General features: G+C 43.6%; 1 protein-coding gene across 8 annotated transcripts in view; it reads left to right on the forward strand.

Annotated features, from left to right (window-relative positions):
* Nucleotides 1–1801: 1801 nt before the first annotated feature.
* The window catches only part of HOMER1 (homer scaffold protein 1), a 133806-nt gene continuing 116533 nt past the window's right edge, over nucleotides 1802–19074 (forward strand). For 4 of the 8 annotated variants that reach the window (XM_086323103.1, XM_086323107.1, XM_086323106.1 and 1 more), the window contains exon 1: nucleotides 1802–2172. In XM_086323103.1, coding sequence (XP_086179229.1) covers nucleotides 2168–2172 — 5 coding nt within the window. In that variant the 5' untranslated portion in view covers nucleotides 1802–2167. Of the gene's footprint in view, nucleotides 2173–7448; nucleotides 7634–9448; nucleotides 9489–11015; nucleotides 11040–19074 lie in introns of those variants that run through there. The other 4 variants (XM_086323105.1, XM_086323102.1, XM_086323104.1 and 1 more) reach the window with 4 other exon arrangements.

Raw genomic sequence — 19074 nt, forward strand, 5'->3', positions numbered from 1 at the left:
ATCTACCACTGTGCTCAGTCTCTCCTCCCACATTTCCGCGCTGGTGGGGACTTGAGAAGCCCGGGAAGGCTGCTGCAACAGGAGTGGGAGTGGGAGATAGGATATCACCCGCTTGACACTTCGGCACTGTTGCTATGAATGATTCACTCGTGTTTGGCACATTTGTGGCAAGGAAATCTCCTCCTCCCGGCGCTCCTCTCGGCTATCTCCTGCGCTTTGGCCTTTAAGGAGAAGCGAGAGCAGGTGGGCACAGAAGAGCTCGCCGAGTCCTCCTCCCCCTGCTCCGTCCCTAATTTAGCAGTACTTCCGGCCGCGTGACATCATCCCCCGCACCCCGGTGACGTGAGCGGCGGGTGACGTGGGTGCGCAGAGGAGCGCGCTGACGTCGCTATTTAAAGGTCCTCCTGCGGGGAGGATGGAGACACAGCGCGAGCACCTGGCGTGGGGCGCGGAGGAAGCGGTGGAGGCCCGGAGCCGGGCCGGGAGCCAGCAGAGGAGCGAAGCGCCCGCCGCCGGCCCCTAGGGGAGGGGGGTGGAAAGAAGGGAAGGACGGACCGCCGGGCCTGTGGGCCGGCCTGGCTCCCCACGAGGGCCGGCTCGACCCCCGACGACCGGCGTCCCGGCGCCCTCGCGGCCGCCGCCTCCTCCTGCTCCCTGCAGGGCCCCACCGGCTCCTCGGGACCGGTCCGCGCCCCAGCTCCCGGCCGTTCCCCGCGGCGGCCGCCGCTTCCCGCCCCCTCCCGCGAGCAGGGGGAGGGGCCGCGCTGCTCCCCGTTCTCCCCGCCCCTCCCCGCCCCCCGCAGCCCGCTCCGCTGCCGCGCTCGCCTCTCGCGGGCGGCGCTGACCCGGGAAGCGGCGGCTGGAGGCGGCGGCGGGCTGCGGGCCGCCGGGCCAGCGCTGCTCCGCCGAGCGGGAGCTGGAGTCCGGCGGAGGCGGGTGGTGATGGGAGTGTGAGGAGGCAGCGGCGGGGCCCGGGCACTGTGAGGCGGCGTGTGGCAGCGGCGCGGAGCGGGAGCGGAGAGGAGCAGGGGTGGGGCGCTGGAGCCGCGGCTCTTTCGCGGCGTCGAGCCCCTGTCCCCAGACCCCGGCGCGGGACCAGCCTCCCGCCTCGGCTCGGGCGGGCGCCGGTCGACCCGTCAGCCCCGTGCTCCGCGGCTGCTCGGCCCGCCCGCGAGCTGGGGGAACAGCGTGCCGGGGGCAGCGTGGGGCTTGGCTTCTCTGATTCATTCATTCGCCGCCGCCGGAGCTCGGACCTGCAGCGCTCCGAGGAACGGAGGGACAAGGGACAGCCGCGAATGAAGGGCCGGGTGGGAGCCAGGCTCCATTGTGCTCGGCGGCGGGGGGCGGGCAGGGGCTGAGGGGGGTGGGATCGGGCCCCCTCCCGCTGCTCCCCGGGTGCGCTGCGCCCCCAGCCTGCTGCCAGCCTGGAAATGGCTCCGTGTGTTCTCCTCGGGAGAGTGAATCGATCCTGTCCAGCCTTTTCTTCCTTCTCCCCGCCTCCTCTCTGCTCCCAGTCTTAGGAAGGGGAAAAAAATTAAAGACAGATTCCAATGTGGAGTGCCGAGCGCGTCGCGAGCTGCCGGGTTTGCACGTCGAAGAGGTTTTTCTACATAGCTTTTTTCTAATGTCAGCGCAGGGAAGCAGTGGCATTGCTGCTTTTAGGATTATTTTCTCGTAGGGATCTCTCAAGTGCACGTCGCATTGGGTTGCACGCTCCACCCCCAGGAACCTGGTGTGGTGGAGAAATTTGAACCCGCAGCCTTAGTAGCACCGAAAAGGCCGAGTTACCTGGGCTCTCCCTGAGTGTGGAGGAGGACATGAGCGAAATTACCACCAAGCTCATGTTTTACAGGACTCCGTGAAGCTGGATTCTGCGTTTTCCGACACGTAGATTCGTTTTGTGGAATAAAGTTCACCGCTGTTTCCTCCGCGCAGCATTTTAACTCTAATAAGCAAATGCCACCTCTGTTCGAACGTTTTGGTATTTCCCAGAGAGAAATAATTTTACCTAAGGGAACTAACTGAATTTTCAGCTACATTGAAATACCTCCAGAAAAGGATCTCGGGGGTGGAAAAGCAACTGCGAAACAACAGACGGAGAAATTCATTTGGAAGTTATTCCGTAGCATAAGAGCAGGAACTTACAAGCAAGTTTTCATTGGGCAAAATGGGGTAAGGATTTTTGTGCTTAACCCCCTTGGAGTCTGTTTATGTTTGTGTGTTATTGAGCGGTGGTGGTGAATTGTCTTTGTTTTAGTTTTTCAAACATATTTGCCACCTTGCTAAGCTAGTTGTAGTTTAAAAATATAGGTGTGTTAGCCTTTTAAAAAGTTGTTTTTGTAGCGTGACACCAGAGGCCGTAATTAAGGAACATACGTCTATTACTGTAACCAGAATATAGTTTTATGACTGATATTTAAGAAGACCACACGTTCTGCGCTTTCCTGGTCGAAGTGCCGCAGCAGTTTGTAATACAAAGTCGTGTCGTCTTAGGTTTTGTTGCCGGTGTCTTTAAAGAGAAGCCCCGCATTCTCTCAGTACTTTGAGAATAATCAGGGGCACAAAGGACGATTATAAAGTAATGGGTAGGTTAGAGTCTAGTCCTTGAAAAGGATCCAGGGTAAATTGTTGTTCTCACTGTGCCCTCTGTTTTGCCCTTGAGTAGCCAAAGCAAAAATCTATAGAATTGATTTACTGGGGGCATTAAAATGAAAATCTGAGAGTCTTAGAAGGACTCCACAGTGCCCTGCACTTAGTTGGACGTCAGAGCCTGAATAGGAAACAGCTTTTTGTTGAAAGAACTTGTTCACTTTCTCTGTTTTTTGGCTTTTAGGATCAGCTGTTCAGTTTGTGTGAACAGTGTCAGGTCTGCACCTTCTTTCAGATCCAAAGTCAAACAAGAGTGCATTTTTTCAGCCTTTTATTAACTCTTTACGCAATAACTTGATAAAATGCTTGTGATATTCCCTAATTTAAGCCAGATATCTGTAATATATTAATGGAGTAATGATCTGGTTTGTTTCATTGATAGATTTTTTTTTCCAATGCTTTTTGTCAAAGAGGAACTTCCAGAATTTTCTTTCTTTTTTTTAATGGTTGAATAAAGACGTCTGAAGTGTAGTTAAAGGACAGAGATTGAAAAGATAGACATGGAAATGCACTGAGAGTTTAGGGGTGTGCATATCTAAAGTTTCGTTCTTAAAATGTTCAGAGGAAAGTTTTTAATAGTACTGCCCTTTTTGTTGGAGTTAAAACTTGAAGTTTATTAACTTGAATAAGTTTGAAAGTGTTAAGAATATGTGTGGTAGGAATCCTTCATCAGGAATTGATGAGAAAGAGCAATACTTGTTTGTAAAATTTCAATGACAAAGTGATGAGAATATATATAACTTGCATGATTTGGGATACGAAGAGCAATTAAAATACCTCATTCTATTTCTAGTGCTGCTATTAGTAGCTTGGTGATCTGAGGCAGATTGCTTGACCTTTGTGGACTCTTGTTTTTTTATCTGTAAAATGAAAGTCTTAGGTGAGTTTTACATTTTTTTCCCAGTCTGTAAAAATGAATTATTTCTTTCTCCTCTGTTTTTGTAATTGCTGGTTTGTTTCTTAAAGCAAATCTCTCAGATGGAGAGATTGCTTTCTCTAAGCAGTTGTTAAGCATGTAAGCTGGAAAATAATGACATTTGAAAAATGTTTTGGATGAATTGTACCAATTTTAATAAGAGAAAATACTGAAAAATACTACTGTTCAGAATCTTTGAAATATGGCTTCCCTTGAGAGTCTGCAGCCCTTCTGTTTAAAATGTGTCAGAGAAGAAAAATCAAGTGGCAGTTTTTCATGCTGAAGGCTGAGTTCTCTGTAGGCTGTGGAGTGGTAGCATCGTGAAAGAAAATCAGTTTTCCACAACCTTTAAGCTCCATGATTTTACTAAGTCCATGGTTTTACTAAGAGAAGCTTGAGAGGAACTTAATACAAAGAACACTGGTCTTTAAAGCATGAAAATAAGTCCCACACACTTAACATACTAAAGTGTAATAAAATATATTTATAAACTAGCTTATTTGTCCTTAATAAATTCTTAAAAGTTGACTGGAGAGGCAAAAGAACAAATATTTATGGCATAATTTTTCTGCAAGTCTGTATCTGGGGCTATGGCTTTCTCATTAACAGTGACTTGTTTCATCTGAGTTGTCGAGAAAGGCATTTGTGGAAGTTTCCACACTTGGTCGGTGTTTGTACCTAGTAAGTATGGAATAAGCATAGCCTCCTGCACCTACTTAAACCAAAAGGAAACAGAGCTTTAAATGGCCTTTAAAGTTTTACCTAGGCAATCCTAAAGTACTTACTCTGGTATCTAAAACTTTAATACTGTGGATGAAGAGTTTCACATTTTATGAATATATTTATTGACTAATGTTAGGTCTAATAGAAGTTTACGTTTGCCTTAATTTTGGATATAATTGCGAGTCTAGGGGCAAAACTGAAACAAAAGGAACAATTTTTTTAAAGAAAATGAGTGATTAGTTCAGGCAGAAAAACAAATTAAGGCTCTTGTAATAGGAGTTTATGAACTATGGTGGAAATGGAAAAGAACAGCTGAAACTGACAGTTGGCAGAATCTGTCAAAGTGTCTTGGATGCTGCCTGAACTGTTTTATTACAGTTAAGACAGTTGAAGGATTGGTTTGTGAAACAGGTGTATCAGAACCCCCAACAATGAAAGCGTGTATGTTAGGTAAAGTCTAGGTAAAGCTTCCAAGCCCCAGCGAGGAGTCCCTATTAGGTATGACCCCCAGTCCTCCATGTAGTATCTCCTAAATAGAGCAGTGAGTCAGGAGCTATTTTGGAATGATTAGAGTAGGCAACAGAGATCATACAATTTCGATGAGGTATTTCATGCTACCTTTTGTTTTGCGTAGCTCATATTGCCAGCTTATTGACCTCAACAAGGGAAAATCCCCTCCCCTGTCTTATTAAGAGTGAGTTATTTTTAAAATGTGATTTTTTTCCGTGCCAATAAGGTTGATAATACTGTTTCTGACTTAACTCATCTGTGGGTGGACGCCTGGAGAAACCCTCTGCTCTGCCTTCCCCAGATAACTTCCTGAAACATGGAAGTGGGTGCTGCCACATTGTAATCTGAACCTTCTTTACCGGGAGCGAAGCGGACATCTCTTTCTGTCTCAGGCTACTAGGTGCTGCTCTCCGGGAACTGTAGCTAAGATGCAGAAGTCTCGATCCAGCACTGCAATCTGAATGGGCATTGTTGCAAGGGCAACCACTCAGACATTTCTAACGTCAGAGAAGTTAGATGGAAGTCTTAATTATTTGTTCATTTTACCTGTTTTGAACCTCTATCGTGTGCCATATGGAGCAGCTCAGTGCTGCTGATACATAGACTAGTAAAATGTGCCCCTTCCTTTCAGTTCAGTTCAGTTCAGTCGCTCAGTCGTGTCTGACTCTTTGTGATCCCATGAATCACCGCACGCCAGGCCTCCCTGTCCATCACTAACTCCCGGAGTTCACTCAAACTCACGTCCATCAAGTCGGTGATGCCATCCAGCCATCTCATCCTCTGTCGTCCCCTTCTCCTCCTGCCCCCAATCCCTCCCAGCATCAGTCTTTTCCAGTGAGTCAACTCTTCGCATGAGGTGGCCAAAGTACCGGAATTTCAGCTTTAGCATCATTCCTTCCAAAGAACACCCAGGGCTGATCTCCTTTAGAATGGTTGGATCTCCTTGCAGTCCAAGGGACTCTCAAGAGTCTTCAACACCACAGTTCAAAAGCATCAATTCTTCGGCGCTCAAGTTTCTTCACAGTCCAACTCTCACATCCATACATGACCACTGGAAAAACCATAGCCTTGACTAGATGGATGGAGTTTATTGTTTAGAAGTTGGGTCAACGGTCAAGCCTAAAATTAATAAGTACAGTGGAATGTCTAGAGGACTGAATCGTAGATATCATAGAGATACAAAGTAAGTGTGTGTGTGGCATTAACTGCTGAGGGAAGCATAAAAAAGCTTTTATAGAGGAGGTAATCCATATTAAATAATGAAAACTGGGTACAGGTGAGCCTTGTAGACAAATAGCCTTCAAGGCAGAGGGAACGGTGTGGTTGACAGCATTAAGACAGTTCAGTTCAGTCACTCAGTCGTGTCCGACTCTTTGCAAGCCTGTGGACTGCAACGCCAGGCTTCCCTGTCCATCACCAACTTCCAGAGTTTGCTCAAACTCATGTCCATTGAGTCAGTGATGCCATCCAACCATCTCATCCTCTGTCGTCCCCTTCTCCTCCCTCCTTCAGTCTTTCCCAGCGTCAGAGTCTTTTCCAATGAGTCAGTTCTTCGCATCAGGTGGCCAAAGCATTGGAGTTTCAGCTTCAGCATTAGTTCTTCCAATTAATATTCAGGACTGATTTCCTTTAGGATGGACTGGTTGGATCTCCTCGCTGTCCAAGGGGCTCTCAAAAGTCTTTTCCAACACCACAGTTCAAAAGCATCAATTCTTCGGCGATCAGCTTTCTTTATAGTCCAACTCTCACATCCGTATATGACTTTTGGAAAAACCATAGCTTTGACTAGACGGGCCTTTGTTGACAACGTAATGTCTCTGCTTTTTAATATACTGTCTAGTTTAGTCATAGCTTTTCTTCCAAGAAGCAAGCGTCTTTTAATTTCATGGCTCAAACGGACTTTCAAGAGTCAAACAGACTCTTGCAGGTCACAAATAAAACCTTGTGCACACCAGGACCCAGGAGAAGGAAGCAGTGACCCCACAAGGGACTGACCCAGACTTGCCTCTGAGTGTCCAGGAATTAAGACAAGGAACTGCAAAATAATTTGACGTGGTGAACTTGGCTTTATGGGGTACAGCAAGAGACAGGCCCAGAGTCTTACACAGGGCTCAGGTTAGGCCTTGTGGACCAAACAAAAGTTGGTCTGTTTCAAGCTCTTTTGAACAGTGACCCGTTATAGTAAGATATACATTTTCACCTTACAACCTAGTCCACACATATGTAAATGATAAAATATCATGAAAAAACACCCTTTGTGTGATGCACTCTGGTATTTTCTATTCTATTTCTAAGAAAGCGCAATGGTTGAAACGCAATAAATTGAGCCAACATCCCAGGACTAGCAATGGTATTTTGAAAAACACTGCTCTTAGCTCTGGGAACCACTGGAGTGTTTTAAGAAAAATAGTTATGTGAAGGGTCAGGGAAGTAGGTTGAGAAAACAGTTTTAAATATTTACATTTTGGCTTTGTACATTGCATCCTGTGAAAACACCAAAGCTGGACAGTGAAGCATGACTTGGTAGGGGAAGTGCATAGCCAGCCAGGCCTGGAAAATTCCAGGGTGTTAGGAGAGGCGGGATGGTGTTGGGTGGTGTGTGGTTGTCTGAGTAGGACTATTTTTTTTAAGGAGCAGTGAATTTTATGTGCAGAGGTCAAAATGCAGGAAGCAGCACGGTATGTTCCCAGCAGAGCCACACACTCAGAAGGGCCATGGAATAGTGAATTTGGGAGTTTAAAAAGGGCTTTCTTGCTGGCATACACATTGCATGGAGATAAGGAGAATGTTTTGGAATTCCCCAAGAAGTAAATTAAAGGGTACATGGAGTTGCTGGTAAGATTTGCCTTGTATGCTAAAAAGTTATTTGACTTGTGATTAAACAGAATTGTAATTTTACATGTATCGACCTACTGGGAGGCTATCCACTATAAGAAGAGTAGAAGAGTTTGCATGTTTTGAGAATGGGTTTCCCTCCCCCCCCAGTTTTATTGCAGTATAATTGACAACATTGTATTATCGTAAGATGTACAGCGTAACCGTGAGCATGTGGGAGCCTGTGTCTGTGAAATGACCATAGATCCAGCTAACATCCATCCCGTCATATTGTTAAAGCCTGTTTTTCTTGTAATGAGAACTTCCATGAGAATAGGTTTATCTTTTAATATATTAATGGAGTAATGGAGCCCTCACTCTTGATTGAAATTTGAAAGAACTCCTTTTCTGTTTTCGGGGTTTTTCCAGGTAGCGTGTTATGCATGAACGAGACCACTCTTGCTGTTTCTTTTACCCTAATCTCTAACCACCTGTTCTGCATAGTGAGGACTTTTAACTGGCTCCTTTTTGTTCCTACTTCCTTTCATTCTTGTGGCTCCATCCCCTTTTCCCTTGGCCTAATGATGCAGGCACAGATAACAGCCGTGGACCCTCAGGGCTTTCCTCCAGGGCCCACAGACATTTACTCACTTCCAGGCAGTGGAAAAAATGTCAGTCTGTTCCACCTCCAATCCTACCATCTGCTTAACTTTGCTTCTGCAGTTTGCTCCCTGCTTCCCAGCTTCTCTTTCCTTCAGTATTGGGGTTGATGATGCTTATCTGAGCACCGCCCTCCCCCACCCCACTTCGCCCCACCCCAAGATTTGAAGGAGGAAGAGAAATTTTATTTTCTAGGTTTGTGGTGATGGGCTGGTTAGCACATCCACTCTCAGCTGACAGGTAACATGATCTCTGTATGGCATAGCAAATTGTGTTATCATTCCAAAATGTAGGACATTATTACTTATAAATAAGATATATAATGTCTTGTCAAAAACTAGATCCTAGAGTTTTAAAATGAAAGCAAAAACTTTCTCAATAGTTACATTTTCAGCAGAGTACAAAGCTGAGGGTAGGAGTATCAAGATAATGGTACTTGAGCACTTGCACGAAGCTGTTAGTGAGAGGGTATCAGCAAGCCAAGCTTGGTTACTTTACATATTTGTGGAAATTGACTTTTGAGGGGAGCAAATGTTAGAGCTGGGATCATTTGGGAGACAGAATGAAAGTGGAAGATGATGTATTTGGTGTTTTCTTTTTTGAGGAATTTCCTGGTGGCTCAGATGGTAAAGAGTCTGCCTGCAATGCGGGAGAGCCTAGAGAGGAAAATGGCAGCCTACTCGAATATTCTTGTCTGGAGAATCCCATGGACAGAGGAGCCTGGCAGGTTACAGTCCATGGAGTCACAAAGAGTCAGACACTAGTGAGAGACTATTGATTGGGTGGCATGTTAGGATGTGGTTATGTAATTAATAAACAACAGGGACCCTGCCTTCCCTCCTCAAGCCCGTTGAATGGAAAGTCTTCCTTTGACTCTCTTGGTCTTTAACCTTTGCACGCTTACGGCCACATGTCTTGGTAGCACATCCCTCCGCTGGGGTTTGTCTTGATGTTTTGCTGTACACCTGAAACTAACAAAACGCTGGAAATCAACTGTGCTTCAGTTAAAAAACAAGGAATCACAAACATCACCCCCCCAAAAAACGCCCAACAAGGTGTCTCATTTTTGATTAATTACATTATATAGCCATTAATCCTTTTTAAAAAATATCCTTATTGATCCTCTTTTATGTCTTTCACTTGTAATTTTCTTTTTTTCCCTTGACTCTAGAATTACTAAACTTTCACAACCAACTTGCAAACCTATCATGGACAAGTAAGTGTATACACTAAAAAAATCCCTTTCAAAATGTAAATGTATAAAGAGTGTGTTTAGGGGAATCTCTTCATTTTGATTCAGTACAATAGTGTATTTAATAATTTTGAAGTGAAGGCACTCTATAAATCTGACTAGTGTGACTTCTTTTTAGGGTTTTGGAGAATCGTGAAAGCGCATTCAGGATAATTACCTGGAGCGTTGTTCATGGCAGTTAAGGGATGGACAAAAGTGGCTTTGTACATAGTTGTACACCGAGTTTAGTTTTAAGTGATTAAATGTTTCAGATGAAAAGGTGGTTGAGTCTCAAAAGGTCCAGCATTGCTATTGCCGTGGGTTTGATTTTCCAAACCTATGATGTTTAGTTGAAATATTTATTTGTAGTTAATCCATGGTGTTTTGTCATTTTTGATTAATCAGACGCACTGGATGGAAGAGTAGGGAAAGTGAGTTCCAAATATTTAAGTGTTTCTTGATGTAATTTTTAAACGACTGAATATAAGACATTTTCGATAGCTTTATTTCTCGGGCTCTGTTTAGTTGAGTGAACTGTGCAGTTCCTGGCTGTGCTGCACATTTGTAATGACCCGTGGCTCACACAGGAAAGTGGCCCTGTAGTACACAAGATTCATTGTGTTTGTGGAATGATTGAGATTTCCCTGGAAATCCAAAGTGCTTCTCTGTTGAGGTTCGAAAAGTTGAGTACTTTTTAAGATGATGTAAGGTTTCATGCTCATTAAGTACCTTCATTTCAAAAGAATCCATGTGGCAAGGCAGTATTTATATTCATTTTAGCCCATCTATGAGAATTGAGATGAAGTTTCTGAACCTTACTTAATGGGCGTTTCAAGTAGAGCACACGGGTGGCGCTTTTAACAGTCGGGAGCCTCCCAGGTCCAGACTCCAAGGAAGGGACCAGCAGGGCCCCCAGGCCAAGCGGACCCCAGCCCTCGGCCACCCTGAGGTGCTGCCACCTCAGGCCTGCGACTGGGTGCTTTTCAAAAAGAAACAGCGTCTGTCTCCTCCCCGGCTGCAAAGGGCAAACACCGGCCCTGAAGGCACCCCCCACCCCGACTCTGCCCGAGACTGGGAGCACACGGGTGGCGCTATTAACATTTTAAAGGCTAATCATTCGGTGGTCTTTAACATATAAATACAATCATATAAGACTGAGTCTTTGAGGTTAAAATGTTAATTTTTACAACATCTGTCTCTATACTATAAAATTAGGACATCCATTATCACTGTTAAAAGAGACATTTATCAGTGAACTTGTGTTCTTAATTGCAGTTGATTTTCCTTTCTTCATTGTAAGTCTAACACTATTGGTCATTTCTGTGCTCCCTAATAAAATGTCTGATAAAAAAGATGAAATTGATGAGAATTGGTGCTGCTTGTTTTAAGCAGTATTTTCTAGGGAAGAGATTGAAATTAATCATGTGTATGTGTTATATTTTATTGTGTGATTTGTCATTACCCTTCACTTGTATTTTTTATTGATTTCTTTTTTTTTTTTTCTTTTTAAAGGTTTTTAAAAATCTCATTTCCCTGGTAGGTATAATTTAGAATTAATTTTACAGGGACAAGTATAATTAATAATTACTTTTACAGGCACAAAACTGAATTGCTTTTTCATGACCTTGCAAAGAGAAAAAAAAACAAAGTATTCTTTCTTGTGAGGTTTCTTCTCCCCAGTGACTAATTGTGAGCCCAATATGGCTTTGGTGTAGCTAAAAAAATTTCAAATATGTAAAACAAACGTTTGACTTGGGATCTGGATTTCATTTACACATAACTATCTTTTCTCTTTAACGGTAAGCTACTGGCAGATGGCAAAAAGTCAGTTTTCTGTTTTGTATCGGAAGATAAAATTCTAAAATCCGAAAAATTAGCAGTCTACTCAATGCTTTCTCTTCATAGTACAGTTTACTTTTGCACTTTCTCTCACTTTTGAAAAATCGCTTTAATCCTTTAACACCTAATATTAGCTTTAAAAAAATCGCTTTGCTTTTTGGACATTTTCTTTTAATGTGCTTTCATAAAACATGAAGCTTTTGCATGTTACCTTTGAAAAGAGTTGGCACCAGTTCCTCAAGGCAGAGCAGTTTTAAGAACCGAGGACTTTTTAAAAAATTACTGAACAAGAGTTAGACAGAAATTAAACAGCTATCAAAGCAGCTTTTGCTCCTTTGTGAGGTTAAGTCGTGTTTGTTATGTCATGTCTAATGCACGTCCAGATGCACGTGGTCACGTGCCGCAGGGTCCAGAGGGCTGAGGAGAGGATGCTCTGACTGCCATCCCATCTGCAGGACTTGCTCCTCATTTGTCCCTGTCTTTAGTAGGAGGGCCGTGATAGCCGTAGCCCAAGTTCATGTCTCTCTGGATACTGTGCATTGCATTTCCTAACCACCTGCTGCTGCTGCTAAGTCGCTTCCGTCGTGTCCGACTCTGTGCAACCCCGTAGACGGCAGCCCACCAGGCTCCCCTGTCCCTGGGATTTTCCAGGCAAGAACACTGGAGTGGGTTGCCATTTCCTTCTTGAATGCATGAAAGTGAAATGTGAAAGTGAAGTCGCTCAGTCATGTCCAACTCTTAGCGACCCCATGGACTGCAACCTACCAGGGTCTTCCATCCATGGGATTTTCCAGGCAAGAGTACTGGAGTGGGTGCCATTGCCTTCTCTGTCCTAAGCACCTAGATCATAGCAAAGCACACATGTACAGTGTAAGTTGAGAGGTTCTGGGGAATTAGACCCCACTTTTAGTGTACAGAAAATCCTGATTCCTAGCAGGTGGGGATAAGTTGGATGTACCAGTTATTTTTTAATAAATTTCCATGGTAAATTGTTGGACCCTTTCATCTTTAGTTCTAAGCATGCCTCAGTCTTAAGTTGTGTTTCCTTCTTTCTGTTTCATTTAAGAGATCTAGAACTGTTATTCTGAATAAGGCTTTTTTGTGAGTTGGAATTCTCTGCCCTAGTTGCTTTCAGCTTCCCTCATTAGGCTCTTAATAAAGGTCTCTGGGAAGTTATCTTAAGTGGATTTGACTATCAAAGAGCTTAAAGTACTCACATTAGAAAATTTCTGTCCGTGTTCCTTCGTGGAAGGTAAATCTATACATGACTAAGCTTAGGACTATTAATTTGAACCAACTGTATAATAATATTCAAGTGAGCCTAGCCTATCCCTTTGCGTTTCCCTGGTGGCTCAGTAAAGAATCTGCCGGCAAAGCAGGATACCCAAGTTTGATCCCTGGATTGGGAAGATCCCTTAGAGTGGGACATGGCAACCCACTCCAGTATTCTTGCCTGGAGAATTCCATGGACAGAGGAGCCCCTCGGGCTACAGTGCATGGGGTCATAAAGGGTTGGACACGACTGAGCAACTAACACTTAGCCTATCCCTTTACCTTTCTGTGCTTCCCTTTTGCTTATCTTTTAAAACTGCCATTTTCTGTCTTACTCTGTAGGTATGAATCTCTGTCACATGGGTTTTAACATTAAAATTCATGTGTTTTGCTTTGCTTAATCACCCTGCCAGCTCCTTTGATGTTTACAGAATCAGGGATCTGTATACATTCAGCTGAATGGGAAGACTCCCAAATCACCCTTTTATCTTTCTTGAGGTTCTGTTGATTGAAAAAAAATGGTTCTAGATTTTGTGGGCTGTCTTTTTCCTTACTCAACTGATAACATATGGGATTTTAGTTGTCTATTTTCATTGTTGCTTTCATTTAGTATTTTATTAATGCTGAATTGATATTTATTGCTATGCCTGTGTTAATGTGAGGGAAGTAAGACATTATGGTAATATTGCTACTTAGTTTTACTTGGTGGCATGTTAGTATATTGGGGGTATTTAGTATATGATCTGTGGGTAAACTATAGGCTATTCATGTGGTAGGAAGCTAGCCTGAAAAGTGTTTTCAAAGATGGTGCAGTGGTTACTTACCATTGAGGATAAGTGGATTCTTTACCACTGAGCCACCAGGAAAGCCCAAGACTCATTTAGAGTGGGGTTTCTAACCCCTCAGTTTTTTTTTTTTTGTTTGTTTGTTTTTTTTAAAGTGAAGTCGCTCAGTCGTGTCCGACTCTTTGCGACCCGTGGACTGTAGCCCACCAAGCTCCTCTGTCCATGGGATTCTCCAGGCAAGAATACTGGAGTGGGTTGCCATTTCCTTCTCCACCTCAGTTTTTTTAAAAAAGGAAAAGAGTCTAATGTAGGCTTAGTATCTTAGTTGACAATGAGTTTTAATTAAACATATCTTGTTTTCCTTTTAGATGGTCCTGAAAGAAACTATATTCTGATTTTAGTGTACTCAAATCTCTGCTCAATGCCTTTTGTTTTGAATACACTGACGTCTTTCTCATGAATGAACTGAAGTGTTATTACATGTGTTTTGTATAATTTCCAAAGTCGATTCTAAAGTGTAAATTCCATCAGTCAGAGCCCTGTTAACTGCCTTTATAGTTGTTGAACGAATGAGCCTCAAGACCACGTAAGTTGGCAGGGTCTACTTCTCTGAGAAGCTCAGTCTGGAATAAGAGCGCTTGGGATGTTATCTTAAAGCATGTTTCCTAGAACGTAATGTTGGACCATGAGACCTGCAAGTGCAAGGGTCACTTACAGGCTGCAGTACAATTTCTGAGTCATGAGACAGCTGTAAGTTGTTTAACTCCCTAGAATTCATAGAAGTCCATTGGGCCATATCATACCCAGTTTTAAAATGGTTATTCTTTCTGAATTTTTCCCCCCGAGGTCCCAAACTCTAATGTTATCATTGGCTGAGCAGAAAATGTATAAGGTAGAAGTCAGTAAGGACTGGTGGAGACCGTGGCAAAGTGAAGAGAGTGTGTCCTGCCTGAAGGCATTCATATCCAGAGTTCTCAAAACCCTGTGCTGAAAACTCTTGACTCAAGAAGGAAGACCAGAGAGCATGGCAGGGCATTGGCAGAAATGAACACTAGATTCAGTCGTGTCCGACTCTTTGGGACCCCATGAATCACAGCACACCAGGCCTCCCTGTCCACCAACTCCCGGAGTTCACTCAGACTCATGTCCATCGAGTCAGTGATGCCATCCAGCCATCTCATCCTCTGTCGTTCCCTTCTCCTCCTGCCCCCAATCCCTCCCAGCATCACAGTCTTTTCCAATGAGTCAACTCTTCGCATGAGGTGGCCAAAGTACTGGAGTTTCAGCTTTAGCATCATTCCTTCCAAAGAAATCCCAGGGCTGATCTCCTTTAGAATGGACTGGTTGGATCTCCTTGCAGTCCAAGAGACCCTGAAGAGTCTTCTCCAACACTAGATTAGTGGTTCTCAATTTGAACTTGCATTCGAATCACCTAGAGGGCTTGTTAAAGACAGACTGCTAGACTTCAGCCTGAGTTTTTGATTCAGTAGGTCTGTAAGTGGGGCCCATGAATTTGCTGCTCTATTAAATTCTTAGGTGATGCTGATATTGCTGGTCCAAGGACCTTACGTAGTGTCATTTGAAAAATGAAGCATATACATGAAGAACTTTTGTCCATTCAAAAGCTTCAGTGATTCTTGAAACCTTTTTGTTCTTTGCTTGCAAGCTGTAAGAAATTGTAATTTTGAACTAAAGGGAGAAACTCTGGTTGAACCTTTTAATCTCTCTCTTTTTTTTACAAGCTAAAAGATCCACTTGAAACTAATCTCTGTGTCTTTAAACCTGATTACCTCTGGCAATGCTTACCAGTTAGCCCTGTGCAGAGTGAGTTCTGCTTTCTGGCATTTCTGAATGTATTATTTTTGAAACTACCTGGCAGGGCTTTGACTCCTGAACTTTTTATGCTTTTGGAGGAAGTGTAATTTCTGTCTGTTTATCCTACTTAGATACCCTTAAGTTTGTCCACATGCTATGGTATTAGTTTTCTATTGCTGTGTGACAATTACCACAATTTTGGTGGCTGTAAAACAACACTGATTTACCTTAGCTTTTGTGACTCAGGAGTCCAGGGACCTTCACGGGATCTTCTGCTCAGGGTCTCACGAGGCAGCAGTCAAGGTGGCAGCTGGGGCAAGAGTCTTATCTGTGGACCAGTATCTCCCTGAATGCTCACATGGTTGTTGGCTGATTTCATTTCCTTGCAGCTAAGGAGCATGGTGGGCTACAGTACATGGGGTCCGAGAGAGTTGGACACAACTTAGCGATTAAACAGCAACAGCAACAAGTAGAACTCACAGCGGCATTGTCTTCAAGGCCAGCAGGAGGAGCCCCTCTCGGTGCTTTATCATCTTCTAAAGGACTCACCTAAATAAGTTAGGACCACTCAGGGTAACCTTCCTTTTGATTAGTTGAAAGTCAACTGATTAGTGACCTAATTACCTAAGTGACATCCCATCCTATTCAACTCTTCGCACACTGAAGGTGGGGAGTTTTATGCAGAGAATGTCCACCAGGAGGCAGTAGATTTTTTTGAGATTCTTTTGTTTTCTATTCCCTAAGTTTTCTTTGGGGTTCCTTTTTTGTTTGCTTGGTTTCTTCTTTCATGATCCTAAACTTGCCTAGAGTATCTGGTGATCCCCATCTGTGTGATTAAGAGTAAGATGCTAGAAAGCCCGTTAGAAGCTGTCAGTGACCCAGTGAGTCCTGTCACCAGTGGGCTTCATGTTAGGCATTTAGGTGGTGAACAGGCCAGCTTCTTGGGTGGTTTCCAGGTGTCAGTAAGTAGAAATCTAGTCTCTGAGGCTGTAGGTCTTTTCTTGAAGACCGTTCAGTTTCTCTAAAAGACGGTCTTCCAATATATATACCTTTTGGCATTCTGAGAGCGAAGTGTACACCATTATATATCTAGGAGGCACATGCTGCTGCTGCTGCTAAGTCGCTTCAGTCGTGTCTGACTCTGTGCGACCCCATAGACGGCAGCCCAAAGGCTCCCCCGTCCCTGGGATTCTCCAGGCAAGAACATTGGAGTGGGTTGCCATTTCCTTCTCCAATGCAGGAAAGTGAAAAGTGAAAGTGAAGTCTCTCAGTCGTGTCTGACTCTTTGCGACCCCATGGACTGCAGCCTACCAGGCTCCTCCATCCATGGGATCCTCCAGGCAAGGGTACTGAAGTGGGTTGCCATTGCCTTCTCTGAGGAGGCATATACCCACTGTAAACTGAAAACCATGAAGGGAGGGTTTGCAGCATTTTTCTTAATGCTCCACCCTTGTTTTCTGCTACTGGGGAAAGTAATTTTCTCTGGTGGTGGGAAGGGGGAAGGAAACTCTCATTGCTCTGTTACTTAAACTTTTCAATCAGTTCCCTAATTTCAGATCCATACTTCACACTCTCTCCTGCAGCTCCTTTGTCTCTAAATTCTGGCCAGCAAGTTGTTCACTCAGTAGTTTCCTTGACTTTGCCACGTCATGTACTATTCCTTCTTCCAAATTACTTCTTTGAAAATTGTATTAAAATTACTTATCCACTGGTGTCACTTCTGTTCTTTGTGGTTATGGGTTTATCCCCTTCCCTTTCATTTTAGTGTAGTTTCAGAAAAGCAAGATAAATATGTGCAATTAATTTGCTGTGTTTGACCAGAATCACTGAGCCTTAGCTTTTGAATTTGTATAAGGCATTTTTCAGAATGTGTTGACACTGTTGACAATTGATTAGAATTTGGTGGGTGATGAAGTGTTGGCTTTCTAAAAATCTCTCCCTGTTACCAACACCAGAAAACTCAGTGCTTAATGTAAGTAAGCACATCTTAAAATTTAACAGTTAAAGTTTATCTTGAGCCTAAATAAACCTCAGCAAAGAGGAGCACTTAACTCTTTCAACTGTGTCAGGTAGCGAAGGTGTTGCCACAGTTTATCCCCTATCACAGTGCCTCTTGAGCACTTGTAACAAATATTAAATAATTTCATTTGTTTCATGAGTCACACTAGGCACTGGCAATACAAAGATAGGTAGACAGCCACATAAAAAACAAGTTCCATTACTGTGACTTAAGTGCTGTGATAGAGACGTATGCTGTGTTTATGAGCACAGAGAAGGGAGTGCCACACTTGAATGTTGACTTTCAAACCAGCTTCATTGTCCTCGTTCACCTTCATCAAGAGGCCCTTTAGTTCCTCTTCACTTTCTGCCATTAGAGTGTTATCATCTGCATATCTGAGGTGGTTGATATTTCTCCCGGCAGTCTTGATTCCAGTTTGTGATTCATCCAGCCTAGCATTTGGCATGATGTACTCTATATATAAATTAAGCAGGGTGACAATATACAGCCTTGATGCTCTCCTTTCCCAATTTGGAACCAGTCAGTTGTTCCATGTCTTCCAGTTCTAACTGTTGCTTTTTGACTCACATACAGGTTTCTTGGAAGACAGATTAAGCAGTCTGGTATTCCTATCTCTAAGAATTTTCCACAGTTTGTTGTGATCCACATGGTCAAAGGCTTTAGTGTAGTCCATGAAGCAGAAGTAGATGTTTTTCTGGAACCCACATAGACATATAAAACAAAAACAGAAATGAAAGAGGAGCAAATAATATATTCCTGTTGCCCCCGCCCCTCCTTAGAAGTCACTGCTTTACACGATGGTTAGCAAAGGAACAACGTTAAGTTTGTAGAGTTAATACCAACTTGTGTTTTAGATGAACTAATCAGGTCACAGTATGGAGGAAGTTTTAGACTTGGGGAGATATGCGTGAGAGAGAAATGAATGGAGGTCTTGGAGATCCTCAAATTTGTGTAATAAGTTAACTGCAGCAGCTTAGTCAGGAATAATGGCTTGAATTAAGGTAGAGAAGGACATGGGCACGATTTAAAAGAGATTTAAGTAGTGCTGTCTGTAGGAGTTGACAGTGAACTCTGTCGATACAGAGGGGCAGGAAGATTGGCTTGGTCGGCCATTAGCTGAGGTAGGGAACCAGGAGAAAAGCAAGTTTGCAGTGAGGTGAGATGATGAATTGCATAAAAACTGTTGTATTTATTGCCATCTGCGTAGGAATGTTTTATAGTCAAATATCCAGGTCTGGTATTCAGGAAAAGAGATCTAGGCTTTTGGGAATCTTTAGGATATATAAGCATTGGTTGAAACTTTGAATGTGGATGAGGTCATTCAGGGTATTTATAGAAAAGAGCAGATTAGGCCTCTCTGGGGGAATAGTCATTTAAGGGGCAGCAAAGAAGCTGAGAGAGCAATCAAGCTAAAACCGTGAGAGAACAGTCTCAAAAACAAGAAAGGGAGTTTCCAGAAATGAGTAGCCAGGATCAAGTGTGGCGGAAACGGAAACTTCAAATGAGGCAAACAGTATCTATCAGATTGGCTAAGTAGTGGTCCTTTAAAAAGGACCTTACCTTGAGAAGTTTGAGCAGCCTGGGATGGATGCCAGATTGCCAGGGGTTGGTGATGCTAATGAAGGGTAAGGAAGCAGAGGCTAGGAGGGTAGGCTTCTCCTTTAAGACTAAGCTTCTCTGAAATAGGGTAGAGCTTCAGCAAGCTGTAGCATTCAGGAAATTGTTGTGGTTTTGTTTTCAAAATGGGACTAAGCATTCTTTTTAGACGCTGAGAAAGGAGTCCATAGCTAAGGGTATTTGAAAATAAAGGTACGGAGGGATAACGACTGAGGAGAGTCAT

Source organism: Bos grunniens, chromosome 10 (assembly GCF_055505025.1).
Source record: "Bos grunniens cultivar Pamir isolate PY7600 chromosome 10, Bosgru_T2T1.0, whole genome shotgun sequence".
Lineage (NCBI taxonomy): Eukaryota > Metazoa > Chordata > Mammalia > Artiodactyla > Bovidae > Bos > Bos grunniens.